Source organism: Electrophorus electricus, chromosome 15 (genome assembly GCF_013358815.1).
Source record: "Electrophorus electricus isolate fEleEle1 chromosome 15, fEleEle1.pri, whole genome shotgun sequence".
In the NCBI taxonomy this organism is placed as follows: Eukaryota; Metazoa; Chordata; class Actinopteri; order Gymnotiformes; family Gymnotidae; genus Electrophorus; species Electrophorus electricus.
Window position 1 is genome coordinate 10,381,717 of NC_049549.1, and position 13,535 is coordinate 10,395,251.

A 13,535-nucleotide genomic window follows, 5' to 3' on the forward strand; every position below is an offset into this window, starting at 1 on the left:
CGCAGCGGGACCAGGCAAACAGGTCCATGCGCCGCCCTAAAATAGAAAACGCGGCGGGACACGAGGCGATTCTGAGAATACTGACGTCAGTGCGTGTGCACACACCCATGAACCCACTGTTCGTTCAGGTAAGTGGAAGTAAATTTAGTAGCTGTTTAAAAGAAAACCGATAGATAGATAGATAGATAGATAGATAGATAGATAGATAGATAGATAGATAGATAGATAGATAGATAGATAGATAGATAGATAGATAGATAGATAGATAGATAGATAGATAGATAGATAGATAGATAGATAGATAGATAGATAGATAATGTAAACTTTTCATGCTGTGTCACCTTTTTAGCCAATTAGTAGGCCTACCCAATGGAAAAAGAACCTGCTAATATGCCTGTCCTAATAGAAAATGTATCTGGCATAATTTGTTGCGGTATGGCAGTTTATTTAGTTAATCCACATCTACATCCCACCTGTAAACTCGCAATTCCCATATCACATAAGTTCACGCTTGATTGCTGGACTACAAACAGTCTAGAGATTAACACAGTTCACAGTTGGTGTATCAGCACACACGCCGCGCGTAAAGATGCCAAATATTTGTATTTGAATTCGATTTTACTGACTTCTGGAAACGATTTGAGATGAATATATCGTGCCCACCTCCCACACACACGAGCGCGCATAACACTTTAGTATAAGAAGTCTCATTGAGTGATATTAAAAGAGTGCAGGTAAAAGCGATCACTCGTCCATTTCAGTTCCGGAGGGGCGCACGCCCATAATCGGTGCGAACTTTGTCACTCTTCATCACTCATGCTCGCGCAGAGGAAACCCCCCTCGCCTCCTGACGTCAGACAGATCGCTTAAAAGAACGTTCTCTGGGGCGAGGGGAGATCAGCGGCACCAGACTGAAGAAGCCGGAAACCAAGAAAGTGATAACCGACGCTACTGTTTCTCTAGCCACTTCGGTCCTTCGGTATCCGAGTACTTGGAAAGATGCTCTCCACGCGTATCCAGTGCGCTTTGGCGCTCCTGTCCCTCGCGCTCACTGTAAGCAGTGTCTCGGGTGCACCGTCCGACGCCAAACTACGCCAGTTTCTTCAGAGGTCGCTCGTCGCCCCGTCCGGAAAACAGGTAAAGAAAGAAAGGATGGATGCGGGAAAAAAAGAGCTTAAGAAAGACAGAGCAGGGGAGGGAATTTTTCTACGTCTCTTCACGAAGCCAGAAAAGAACATTTGCTTATTTTCAGACCGTGTGTTTGATTTCAAAGCCATATTGTAATTGCTCACAACGCACAGTCGAGCCATTGCGTTCGCCGTCCGTTCGTGAGAGCTGTCCAAGGTGCTGACTTTGAGTATAGAATTTTAAACACGTCTAAGAAAAAGTTTTTCTGTGTTTTGAAACATATGTAGTTATTTCTTTCCTTTTTTTAAAAAAAGTACTTCAAAATGTAATGCATATTTGAACATAGTACCAATTGTTTCAAGCAGGTGAATTTCAATGTATATTGTTTGAATTTTTCCTAACAGGAGCTAGCCAGATACACACTCGCAGAATTGCTCTCAGAGCTGGCGCAAGCAGAAAATGAGGCAATGGAATCTGATGATTTGTCTCGTGGCACCGAACAAGAGGACGTGCGCCTTGAGCTCGAGCGAGCTGCCGGTCCTATGCTTGCTCCCCGTGAGCGCAAAGCCGGATGCAAGAATTTCTTCTGGAAAACTTTCACGTCATGTTAGTTGTTTATTACAAAACCATCTTAAAGGTCTATTTTCCCCGTTATCTTATTTGTTCTCACGTTTTGGTTTTCAAATATTAACGACGCCACAATGTTCTTGTTTCCAAAAAATGTAAATAACAAAATAAAAATTGTTCCGTTTGTCATTTGACAATAACGACGATAGTTTTAATTGGTCGTTTTTTTTCTTTCTTTCTTTCTGAGAAATTGGTGAGCCTAGAAAGAATGTTTAATGAATGTATGCAAATTACTACGGACTGTACTTTAGAAAGAAAATTCTATTTTTAACTGAGTAAAATCTATGTTTCAGAGCCAATGCGTAATGCAGATTTGTCCTACCAATAAATGCAATATGCACACACACATACAGAGTGAAAGAAAGAGAGAAAGAGATGGAGATTTTAATGGAAACTGTTCACACTGTGCTCAGTTGTTTGCTTAGAATTAATTTGTGTGTAAAACTGGCATATTTTGATATATCATTATTCTGTTCAGTGATTCAGTGCTTTCATAACTATGAAAGTGAGACTAGTTTTGTCAGCTTGTCAACACAATATACTGTGTTTACTAAACAGCGGCTTCTGTTAGTTTGTTTGGTAATCTGTGAATGAGTCTGTATGAGTAACTCTGAGTGTGACAGAGAAAGTAACAGCTTGACTAATCGCTTCTGTTAAGAAAACTCTCAAACAATTAAACCATGAGTGTGTGTGGCTGTATTTGAACTGAGTCTCTCTCTTTCTCTCTCTCTCTCTATGTAGATGTATGACTGTTTTAAATCCTGGCACAGACATGCCTGGATGCAGAATGGGTGTGTAGAGTTCTGGACTGAAAATTTTTATATGATGTTTTATTATCCCCTAAAAAATTCTAAGGTTCATTTCATACATGGTCTTGAATAAGTTGTTTTTCAGAAAGGTGTCGTGAGAATCCATTTCTCCAAATAACAAAACCAAACTGAACAGTATGAGGTATCAATAGCAATGTTGCCACACAGTGATGCTTAAAACATAGAACATGTGAAGTTCACTTGTGCTTGTACACATAAAAATAACCAACATTAAAAACTTATGTTCTAAAGCAGATCACCTGTGTGGCTGCCTGACATTCATCTGACTCCATTAATTTCACTGCGGGAATACCGTCTCCTTTTAAAATATGAACGTCCATGGCACTATAACTCACTAGTGTCTAAATATCTTTGCTTAGTGAGATGAAATACAGCCTGAGTCACAAAATAATTTGTATTAAATTAGCTCCACCAGGCTGAAAAGATGCAGCCAAAATCATCAGTCATTTCTGTATCACTGCTGACTTCACACCAAGCGCCAGAGGAACACAAAATCCCATGAAAACCCATGGGACATGTGACTTGGAAGCAGTGCTCATGCAAAGCACACTGACTTGCTAGTCTGAGGCTGTGTAGTGGGCAATGCTAGTTCTCTGAAAGCCAGGCAGGTGGCTGAGTCACAGTTAAGGCAGCACTGCGTTAAAAGAGTGTGCCTCAACCCAGTGGCTCCATTGCACAGCTGCCTGCTGTAAAATACCCACATCTTCATACTCATAAATAATAATTATAGCAAACTGCCTAACTGATCACTGAGGAATTCAGGGGCAGTCGAGGTGCTGTGGGGTGGGGTGGGGGGGTTAGCACAAGGAACATCATTGACCATAAACCCTTGCACTGGCTCTACTATAGTAGCAGCAGCAGGATTAGCAGTTGGAGTCTTTGCGTTCCCCAAAAAAAGTTCTTCCTCTAGCTTAGGGAGATTTGTCTTGCCACTGTCCATATACGGCTTGCCCTCTCAGATTTTCAGGTAATGAGGCAATATAGAAAATATTAGAAAGTCTAGTTGAACATAACAAATTGTTTCACTTTACATGAAGGATACTGTGAAGAGTATTATTAGACAACATTTGAGGCTTTTTAAACATTTCTTGTTAAGATGACAATACATGTTGAATAAATAGGTAAAGTAAATATAAGAAAACAAAATACATCAGTAACAACACAACTGAAAATAGACATCTCTCAGAGAGAGGCAGAAAGATGCTTTTGCCTTAGCTCAATGTGTAACAGTTATACAGAAAGCAAAATTCTGAGCAACCCATAAAACTAGTGAAGACCTTAGAACAGGTACTAAAAATGAACAAAGAAAAAAAAGAAAATATTAATCAACAAGCATACTGCACAGAAACATTTGTTTATTATGATGTCCTGCAAAAAAGCTACTGTAACAATTTTCTAAGAACATTTCCGCTAAACCATATAATCATCTTAATAGCTATAGCTAAAATAGTTCCCGCTGAAAAAAAACATGTCTGTGTGGTTGTCTTGGGCTCTATAACCAGCAACCCATAATTTCCACACAGTCCAGTTGTGTTAACCAATCAGGAAAGGTTTCCAGAAAGAGGCTGTCCTACCTGCCTTTCATTTACTTTGCACATGCATACAGCACACAGAAGGGTGCACTAAACACTATGCGTGCACCCTTCTGTGTGGCTTTGGATGGATGGTCTTTGGAGAAATGCTTGGATAAAGGGCATGGGATTGAATTGGGGTGGGGTGGGGGGGTGGACTCCTCTGGTCTGGCAGACGTTTGCAAGATCTGCTATAATCAATTACATCAGCATTAATAATGACATGGATTCTTATTTTTTGGTCTTGGGAACATAAAAATAATACATTAGAAACAGACAGTCCTGCAAGAAAGAAATTGATTTATATATAAAAAGGGGAATGGACCATAAAAACAGAAAACAAGCTTATGTTTCACCTCCCCTGTAGTGGCTGGAAACTCCTTAAGAGGAATCAAACCTTGGTAAGCTTTTTATGGAGGCCAGATCCTTCCACTAGACTCATCCTAAACTCACTAGATGCAGTGACAGAGAAAATGATAGCAGAAAAAACATTTAGAACAATCCTGCCCATCTGCTCCCTGATAATAAGCCCTTCCTCTTCTTTTGGACCATAAGTGATACTCTGGAATGCTTAATGGCACTGAATGTGTGCATCGACCTTATGTCCCCATAAAAAACAATTATAGCAAACTGCCTAACTGATTTATCCATTTATTGATGTTATTCTGTCTAGTTTTCACCTCATATCTTTCCTTACACACCACTTAACTAATACTGTGTTCTTTGGCTTTTACGCTCTGATTGTCTCTGGTACTTTCATTAGATTTCATTACATTTTATCTTACATTTTCATTACATTTCATTACAGGCATGAACACATATCTGTGTAACTTTATTTTTTGAAACAAAACCAACAAAAGATTGAATTATTAACATTCGTGCAAGTGGTTGTACACAAATTTTTTGACAGAAACACTCATATCTATTTAAAGAATATCTTTTTTTTTTAAATTTGATATTTAATTTGAATCTACTTTATTTGTATATATGTATATATATATATATATATATATATATATATATATACATACATACAAATAAAGTAGATTCAAATTAAATATCAAATTAAATTAAATTAAATAAAAAAAAAAAAGATATTCTTTAAATAGATATGAGTGTTTCTGTCAAACATTTTGTGTACAACCACTTGCATGAATGTTAATAATGTTAATAGTTCAATCTTTTGTATATATATATATATATATATATATATATATATATATATATATATATATATATATGTGTGTGTGTGTGTGTATATATATATATATATATATAGTCGATTATTATTTCTAACATTTAGAAGAATTTCTGAAATGTTTCAAAATGTGTAAGAAGATGGAACCGTCTATACATTTTCTCTTGCTCTTTTGAAAGCACCTTCTCTCTCTCGCTCTTTTTTAATGTACTTCATTTTCCCTCCTATTTCAGCTTCCTGGTCTCACGACTGAGAAGAATCTGCACAACACAACTCTTATTCAAAGGATCGAGGTGTTAAGGTGTTCATTCATTTTCTTCCGACTTGATTCATAGGGACTTCATAACTGCTTGCACTAATTTGCATGAATTTATCGTTAGAGTGCACCCATGAGTTTCACTTTGTAATCCTGTCATGACTCAAATTCAAATTATTTCAGTTTTAGTTTATTTGAAGTGATTTCTATGCTGAGTCACAGAGCATCACTTGGAACTGCCTGCTGTAGCCTAAGTGAAAACTCTGAACAATATTTAGGTTAATCTTTCAGTTTTATAACAATTGTCCTTATTAACCTCATTTTAATTTTTAATGTTATGAATAGTGTTTAGTGATGGTTTTAACTTTGTGTTGGAGGTTTGGGGTTAGCTACAAATGTCTATGCAACATTTGCAGCCAAAATGAAGTGAAGGCACAATCTCTTTCTCTCTCTCTCTCTCTCTCTCTCTCTCTCTCTCTCTCTCTCTCTCTCTCTCTTTCTCTGTGTGTGTGTGTGTGTGTTGAAGCCGAGCTTCTCCCATTCAGCCAACCCAGCGATGTGTTAACATGTCTACGTAGCCATCAATAGCTACTCATAAAACATGGATGCACACCCTACACACACACACACACACACACACACACACACACACACACACACACACACCCCTGTTTATGGCTCCATTTTTCGCAGTTCGCACGTCACGTTAGCACTAATATCCGCCCGCTGCCGAGCTTTTTAGCGTAATTAGCAAGCCTTCAGCAGATTAAAATAGGGAGCATACTTCTACACTTCCTTCTATTAACACTCATTACCGTGCCGTTAAAGGAGCTTCAAGTACACGCCTTTAGTTCAGTTTTCGGGTGGAGATATTGTGTGCTAAAATGGCATTTGAAAAGGGCCAATGGGCCAATATGAAAAGGTGGTCTCGTCGCTGTGACATTCATCTGTTTTTTGCTCTTACAGGGTTGATATTTCTTCTTTTTTTGAAGGGACCTTCTTCACTGTCAACATTTTGTAGGAGTGCACGTACACCTATCATACTGAAGGCAGGGTTAAGAAGAGGTTCAGAGCTGACACTGAGTGTGTGTGTGTGTGTGTGTGTGTGTGTGTGTGTGTGTGTGTGTGAGTGATTCTCTCTCTTTCTCTCTCATATTGTTTAAAGATATGCTATTAGATAGGCCAATTGCACCAAACCAAGGTTTTTAGGTTCATGTAGCTGTGCATTTTGTGGGGATACTTCTGTTCTCTGGAGCGAAAACGAATTAGACTAACCGAGTGTAAATGTCCATCGTGATTTGTCACTATGCGTGTTTTTTCATTCTTGAGTGGTGATCGTGCTAATGTTTTTATTTTTTAATAAACAAAGGCATTAGCTTATTTAGCCTTCATCTACATCATCTTATATTTTTCACTTTGCTCATCCTTTCTAATCTTACAACTTTCAACTTTTAATAAACTACTTTAATGCTCTCCTGCTCTCTCTCTCTCTCTCTCTCTTTCTCTCTCTCTCAGAAAACTGAATTACCTAGAATTATTCACTTAGCCATGAGTACTTTTGTCTCTTTGTCTCTCCTTAACTCATTCTGCTCTTAATACCCTAAACCTGTCTGATCAGCGTGTTCTTCACCGAACAGAAGTAAGCTCAGCCATCCTTTCTTCCACTTCATCTCCTTTCTTACTTTCTTCTCTGTTGAGCAGCCGGTTCAGGCTGTAATGGCCGGGCGTGCTGCTTGTACTATGATCCAGCCAAGCACGTCATGTTCGCAGGGCAGGTGCAGCTGACCTCTTTCCTGTCTGGATCCCCACGCAGGGCAGAGAGGGCCCTCCAGATGCTCAGAGGTGCTCAGAGAAGGAGAAAGCAGTAACTGGCAAACTTCAAGAAGACACTTGGCGAGAGGAGTGAATGAGTGTGCTGGGAGGTAGGGAGAAGTTGACAGGGGAGACAGAATGAGATATTGTTAAGGCTTAGCAGGGGCCTGCTCTCGACGCCAAGCGGGGAGGAAACATGAGAAGTAGCGCCTCCGATTCTCCTCGCGGGCAGACACAGTTCAATACACGTTTCCTCCCTCCCACCATCATCTTTAGCCCTATCTCTTCATCGCCCTCCCCCTCTCTGTGCGTGTCTCTTTCAGGCACAGACACGGCACAATCATAGAGCATTCATACTCTATTGAAGGAGGAGAACTTTGTGTGTTTGAATTCTAGGAACAAGTAAATCCTGCTAGGAGATGGAACGTATGTGTGTGTGTGTGTGTGTGTGTGTGTGTGTGTGTGCATGTTTGTATCCAAGGGTATGTTTTGATGAACCTTCTACAGCACATACTAGTCCTCTAGGTCAACCCTATTGCCATGCTTACCCCCTATTAGATATAGGTGTGTGTGTGTGTGTGTGTGTGTGTGTGTATGAGAGGGAGAGTATTTCTTTATAACAGTCTCAGGGTTTTCAACATTTCTCAAATTATCATTCAGCCATTGTCATTCATGACCAGCAACTTTGCTTATTGCCCGATGTTCTACCAGTGAAGAAAAGATGATGACTATCTCCCTCAGCAAACCTTTCATACAATGTGTAGTTTTTTACCAAATAGATAATTTTTTAAAATAATATAATTCATATAGAATAGGTGTACAGAATTTGTAATAATGTGGCACCAGTGATAAAAACCTGGTGCTTTGAAAATCTTTCTTAAATTAAAATGATATGGTCAGTGTATGCGTGTGCAAGTCCACTGTATTCTCCTATCTCTTAAACTGACTAGTCTATTCTACAGATAACATATCCAAGACAGAACAAAAATCCACTACAGCTGTGGTCTCCTGTGTATTTGCCATTATTTCTAAGGAAACCATGCCATTCTGAGTCAAGCACCCAAACAGAGGAGGTTCCATCAATCATGCACACTGGGATGACAATGAGGTCACAGGTACTTGTTTAATATGTTTTGGAGTAAATATTTCCTTGGTTGTGATTTGACATGCACTGTTCTTATTTCAAGACATCTGCTAAAGTCTTCTCTGTCTCTCTTTTTCTAATTCATAAGGTCTTCTGAATCCAAATCACACCAAATCTCATCGAATAAAACGCATCCATTAGTTGTATTTACATATGATTTACATAACCCATTATCATACTAAATTGGCAAGGCATTCTGGGTGATGAGAGGCAGCAGGAGGAGGCCAGTGAGTGCTGAAAGCCTCATTTCAGCCCAGTGTGTGTTTTAGTGGCTGATGATGGCAGTGGTTTTCTGTGTGTGTTTAACTGACATAGTCAGAAATTAAGGAAGTGATTTTTGCAGTAAAGTAATGAAGTTTCTATTTGCACTGATATTTATCCTATCAGAAATGCAGAAATTACTCTGCACCACTGACCGGGGTCCCCAGCTGTGCACCCCCCACACACACACACACCATCCAACACTCACATGGGTGCACTCTGTGCACACTCTCAGTATAAAAAGGAAAACATGCCAATTTTATCTATTCGTTATTGTTCTTGCACATAGTGTTTCTTGGATATGAGACAGAACTGATGATTAGAGAGAGAGAGAGAGAGAGAGAGAGAGAGAGAGAGAGAGAGAGAGAGAGAGAGAAAAAGAGAGACAGAGAGAAAGAGTTTGGAATACATCCTGGCTAAAACATTATAGATGCTTATCACTTCAGTTACATTCAGTTAATTTAATTTTTGGCAATATTTGTATATCAAATTTCATAGCAGACATTGGTAAGTACTCTCAGACAGTCCAGAGAACCTTGCTATGAACCTAATGTTGTATGTGATAATACAAAAAATGCCTAAAGAAAGCAGGTTATCGACTTATATGCTGCAGTTTAAGCTTGTCTGGGCTTCCACTATTATAGTAGAACACTGTGAAAATATGACTTCCAACATTCCCAAACACTGTAATTGCAGTTTTCCAGAATTCTGAAAACTATACCTTTAACATCATAATATGTATGTTGGAATTCTAGAATGCCGCAGTAAAACACCTGAGATATTTTCTTGGTTTGACCCCTGCATCACCTTCTTTAGGCTGCAATACACAGTCACACAAACAAATAAATAAACAAACACACAAAGCTGGAAGCTGGACTCAATCAATCACTTGTTTATCTTGACCTCCCTGAAAATGTTTGTTTCCGATCGCCACGGCAACTAGTTGCCCCATGGCATCTGTGAAAAGCTTTCTGGGGCCCTGTTGGTATTGAATTCTGCCTCTTTCAGGACCTTATCACAAGATACTCAGGAATAAGATGATCAGATACTCACCCATTTGATCACAGCTTCTGACAGGGAGTGGGGGTATGGGGGTGGGGTCTACCAGGGATAAAATAATCTGGATGGTGCTACAGAGGTTAATTGGCCAGGTGAGCTCTCTTTTCTCATGTAAAACACTTATTCCCCTCTACCGATCATCCCATATAAAGCAAGAGCACCAAACATACTCAGATGCCCTGAACATAAGAACAGCAGGTTGAGCCGAAACAGCAGGTTGATCAACAGCAGGTTGATCTAAAGGTTGAGCCGAAACGATGATCTCCTGTAGCTCACCTGGTAGAGCAACCAGACAGACATGTCATGTCATACTGACAAATGTGTAAGCCATTCTGGAAATGAGTCTTTACCAGATGCTCTAAAAGTAATATAAGCGTTGCCCAAACAAAAAGTCTATGAAGGCTGACGAATTTAGTTGAGCGTCAGAGGAAGTTCATGATGGAGAAGTGAGAAAAGTTGAGTAACTATAAAAATGTATGTGATGATGTCATGTTTTCCTCCAGGGGGAAAAAGAGGCAGGCCAAGTAAGGGATGAGAAATGAGTGACAGAGGGAGAGAGAAGGTAGTGCAGACCAGGAGACTGGAGAGAGAGAGTGGGATGGGTGGCCATTGTTGAGCTGTCTGTGTGAATGAGGCCGTTACCCTCACAAAGGACACAATGTCCTTTAATTCAGCAATTCACAACACAGTAAAGCAAAACAATACAGCCAATGCAAGGAGGCGACAGATAGTGAAGCCTTTTAACCCAAGTGACCCTCCACACACAAACACACATGCACGCACGAGCACACACGTAGACGGACGCGCGCGCACACAGACACACACACACACACACACACACACATACATGCGCCTATTGTGCCAGTGCACTAGACGTGTTTACTGTCATCTCTGTTATAAATTCCAGTCCAAATGTGTTAGTGTGTAAGGGAGTCAGGGTGTATGTGTGTATGTGCACCTCTTGATACATAGTGCCAATCATTCTGTTTACAGCTGTGGACTCACTCACGCTACAGTAATCCATGTCACATTGGCTTTTTGCAGTGGCAAAACAATTATTGTCAACACCATTCTTACACCTGCAAGACAATTACAGGCGACATGGTCAGCAGCACAACGGGGAGGGTATATGGCCTCCCCTTTCAGGCAGTTATTGACTGACAGGCTGCCTGCTAAATAATGTCAGGCCTCATAGTGTTTGACAGCATTGAATAAGTGACCAACATCTGATTCATAGCAGTCAAGTCATCCATGACTCATAATTAGTGGAGTAAAACAGATTTTGGCTTGGTGCATGTATATGTGTGTGTGTGTGCACCAAGGGCTGGTGCATGCTTGCTTGCACATGCTGTGTGTATGCCTATGGCTAAGTGTGTGCCTTTATGCCTGTGTGTGCACATGTGTCTGTGCTCTTATTGAATTATCTTAGGGAGGTGCTGATTTAAAAAGCTAGCTAATGAGGTAAATTGCTTTAGATTATTTAAAAAGATCAACAGAGACTTATGATGTTATTTCAAAGTCCTGCACACACAGACACGTACACACTCACAGTTAGACTCACACTCCAAGACATTTAAATGCAATCTAAACTTTAGGGGTATAATGAGAATAATTAACTTAATAGCAGGTAAGATTTATTAGTGTCAAATGTAAAATACAAAAAGAGAGAAATATTTTAATTGCATAAGAGGAAAAGAAAGTGGGTCAGAGATAGAGAGAGAGAGTGAGACAACACCTAGTTGACCAATTATCAGCATCACAGGTTAGAACAAAACATTTGATAGCCATAAATTACTTTTATGGTTGCATTCTTTAAATGTGTTGTCCAGAACATACTTTCTTTGATTAAAGATGGAATCTTTTTTCACTATTTGTATAGACAAATGTGGCTTTGTGGTGGCAGTAAACATCCCCCTCTAGTGGTTAACAATATCATAGCAGTCAATATTTGTCTTTAGCAGAAATACATTATATGGACAAAAGTATTAGAACACATAGGTTAACACATTACACCTATGGGAGCTTTTATGACAACCTCTTCCAAATCCATAGGTATTATTAAAGATTTTGCCCCCCCTTTTCAGATATAGGAGCTTCCACTCTTCTGGGGAGGCTTTCTACAAGATTTGTGTGTGTGTGTGTGTGTGTGTGTGTGTGTGTGTGTGTGTGTGTGTGTGTGTGTGTGTGTGTTTGGAAATTCCTCCAGAAGAGCATTTGTGAGTTCAAACACTGATGTTGTATACGAGTGACAGGCTCACAATCTTCATTGTGGTTCATCCCATAGGTGTTTGATGGTACCAGTCAAGTTCTTCAACACCAAACTCACCCAACCATTCCTTTATGGGCCTTGCATCAAGCTGGAACAGAAAAGGGCTTTCCCCAAACTTTTCCTTTAAAGCTGGAAGCATACAATTGTCAAAAATAAGATTCCCCTTCACTGGACCTAAACAACCACTGGATAAAACAACCCCATAGCATTATATCTCCTTCAAGAAACTTACAGTTGGCACAATGCAGTCAGGCAGGTAATGTTCTCCTGGCATTCACCAAACCCAGACTCGCCCATCAGACTGCCATACAGAGAAGTGTGATTTGTCACTCCACAGAACACATCTCTTCTGCTCCAGAGACCAGGAGTGACATGCTTTACAGCACTCCATCCGATGCTTGGCATTGTGCTTGGTGATGTAAGGCTTGCATGCAGCTGCTCAGCCATGGAAATCCATGCCATGAAGCTCCCGGCACACAGATGTTTTGCTGATGTTAATTCTAGAGGAGGTTTGGAACTCTGCAGTTATTAAGTCAGCAGAGCACTGGTGCCTTTTAAACACTATGCACTTCTGCACTGGACAGCCCAGTGTAAATTTACGTGGCTTTCCACTTCCTGACTGAGTTGCTGTGGTTCCTAAATGATTCCACTTTTCAATAATACCACTCAAATCTGATCATGGAATATCTAGGAAGGAGGAAATTTCACAAACTGACCTGCTGCAAAAGTGGAATCCTATTACAGTATCACGCATAAATTGCGTGAACTCTTTAGTCAAACATCCGTTCTTTCACAAATGTCTAAAGACAGACAGCATGGCTAAATGCTTGATCTTATACATCTGTGGCAATGGGACTGAATGAAACACCTGAATTCAGTTATTAAGAGGTGCATCCCAATTAGGGGTGTAATTCTGAACACTGCTCATGCTGCAGTTTGATTCATGATTCGACTTTCTCACAATATTTGAAATGAAATTTTTTGGGAAAAGACATTTTTTATTTCTTAAGTGTGGAAACAGTGCAATTTTTGTATTTCTTCAATAATGCACATTTTTCTTCAATATTTTTTCAACAAAAAGAATACTTTGTCCCCTGCAATTAAAAGAAATTAGGAGGAGAGGTTTACAACTGTAATCAAAATGTAAATGTAACGGTGAGCGGTAAGGAGGCGGACGCATGAGCGGAGAAGAGAAAGCTTTATTCAGGGCAAACCCATCATCAGAGTCGGTATAACGGTCCAGACTCATATTACCGACACGGAGAGCACGGGGATACATGATTAACAAGCAAAAACACACGAAGGCAAACGGGAAGTAGGCTAAAACAAAAGACGCTAGGAAAACTCGGGGCTAAGAAACACAAAGGCACAGAGTAGAAA

The 13,535-nt window shown here is 39.9% G+C and overlaps 1 protein-coding gene across 1 annotated transcript; it reads left to right on the top strand.

Moving 5' to 3' along the window:
- The first annotated feature begins 873 nt into the window (after positions 1-873).
- Positions 874-2,821, top strand: sst1.1 (somatostatin 1, tandem duplicate 1). The gene is made up of 2 exons (XM_027028405.2): positions 874-1,137; positions 1,533-2,821. The coding sequence occupies exons 1-2, from the start codon at positions 1,000-1,002 to the stop codon at positions 1,737-1,739; spliced, it is 345 nt and encodes a 114-aa protein (XP_026884206.1). The 5' UTR covers positions 874-999; the 3' UTR covers positions 1,740-2,821.
- The last annotated feature ends 10,714 nt before the right edge of the window (positions 2,822-13,535 follow it).

Bases quoted from the DNA above. Each gene is read 5' to 3' on its own strand.
- sst1.1 (XM_027028405.2), top strand. From the start codon at position 1,000: ATGCTCTCCACGCGTATCCAGTGCGCTTTGGCGCTCCTGTCCCTCGCG. The intron at 1,138-1,532 runs GTAAAGAAAGAA...TTTTCCTAACAG, and splicing joins TCGCCCCGTCCGGAAAACAG to GAGCTAGCCAGATACACACT.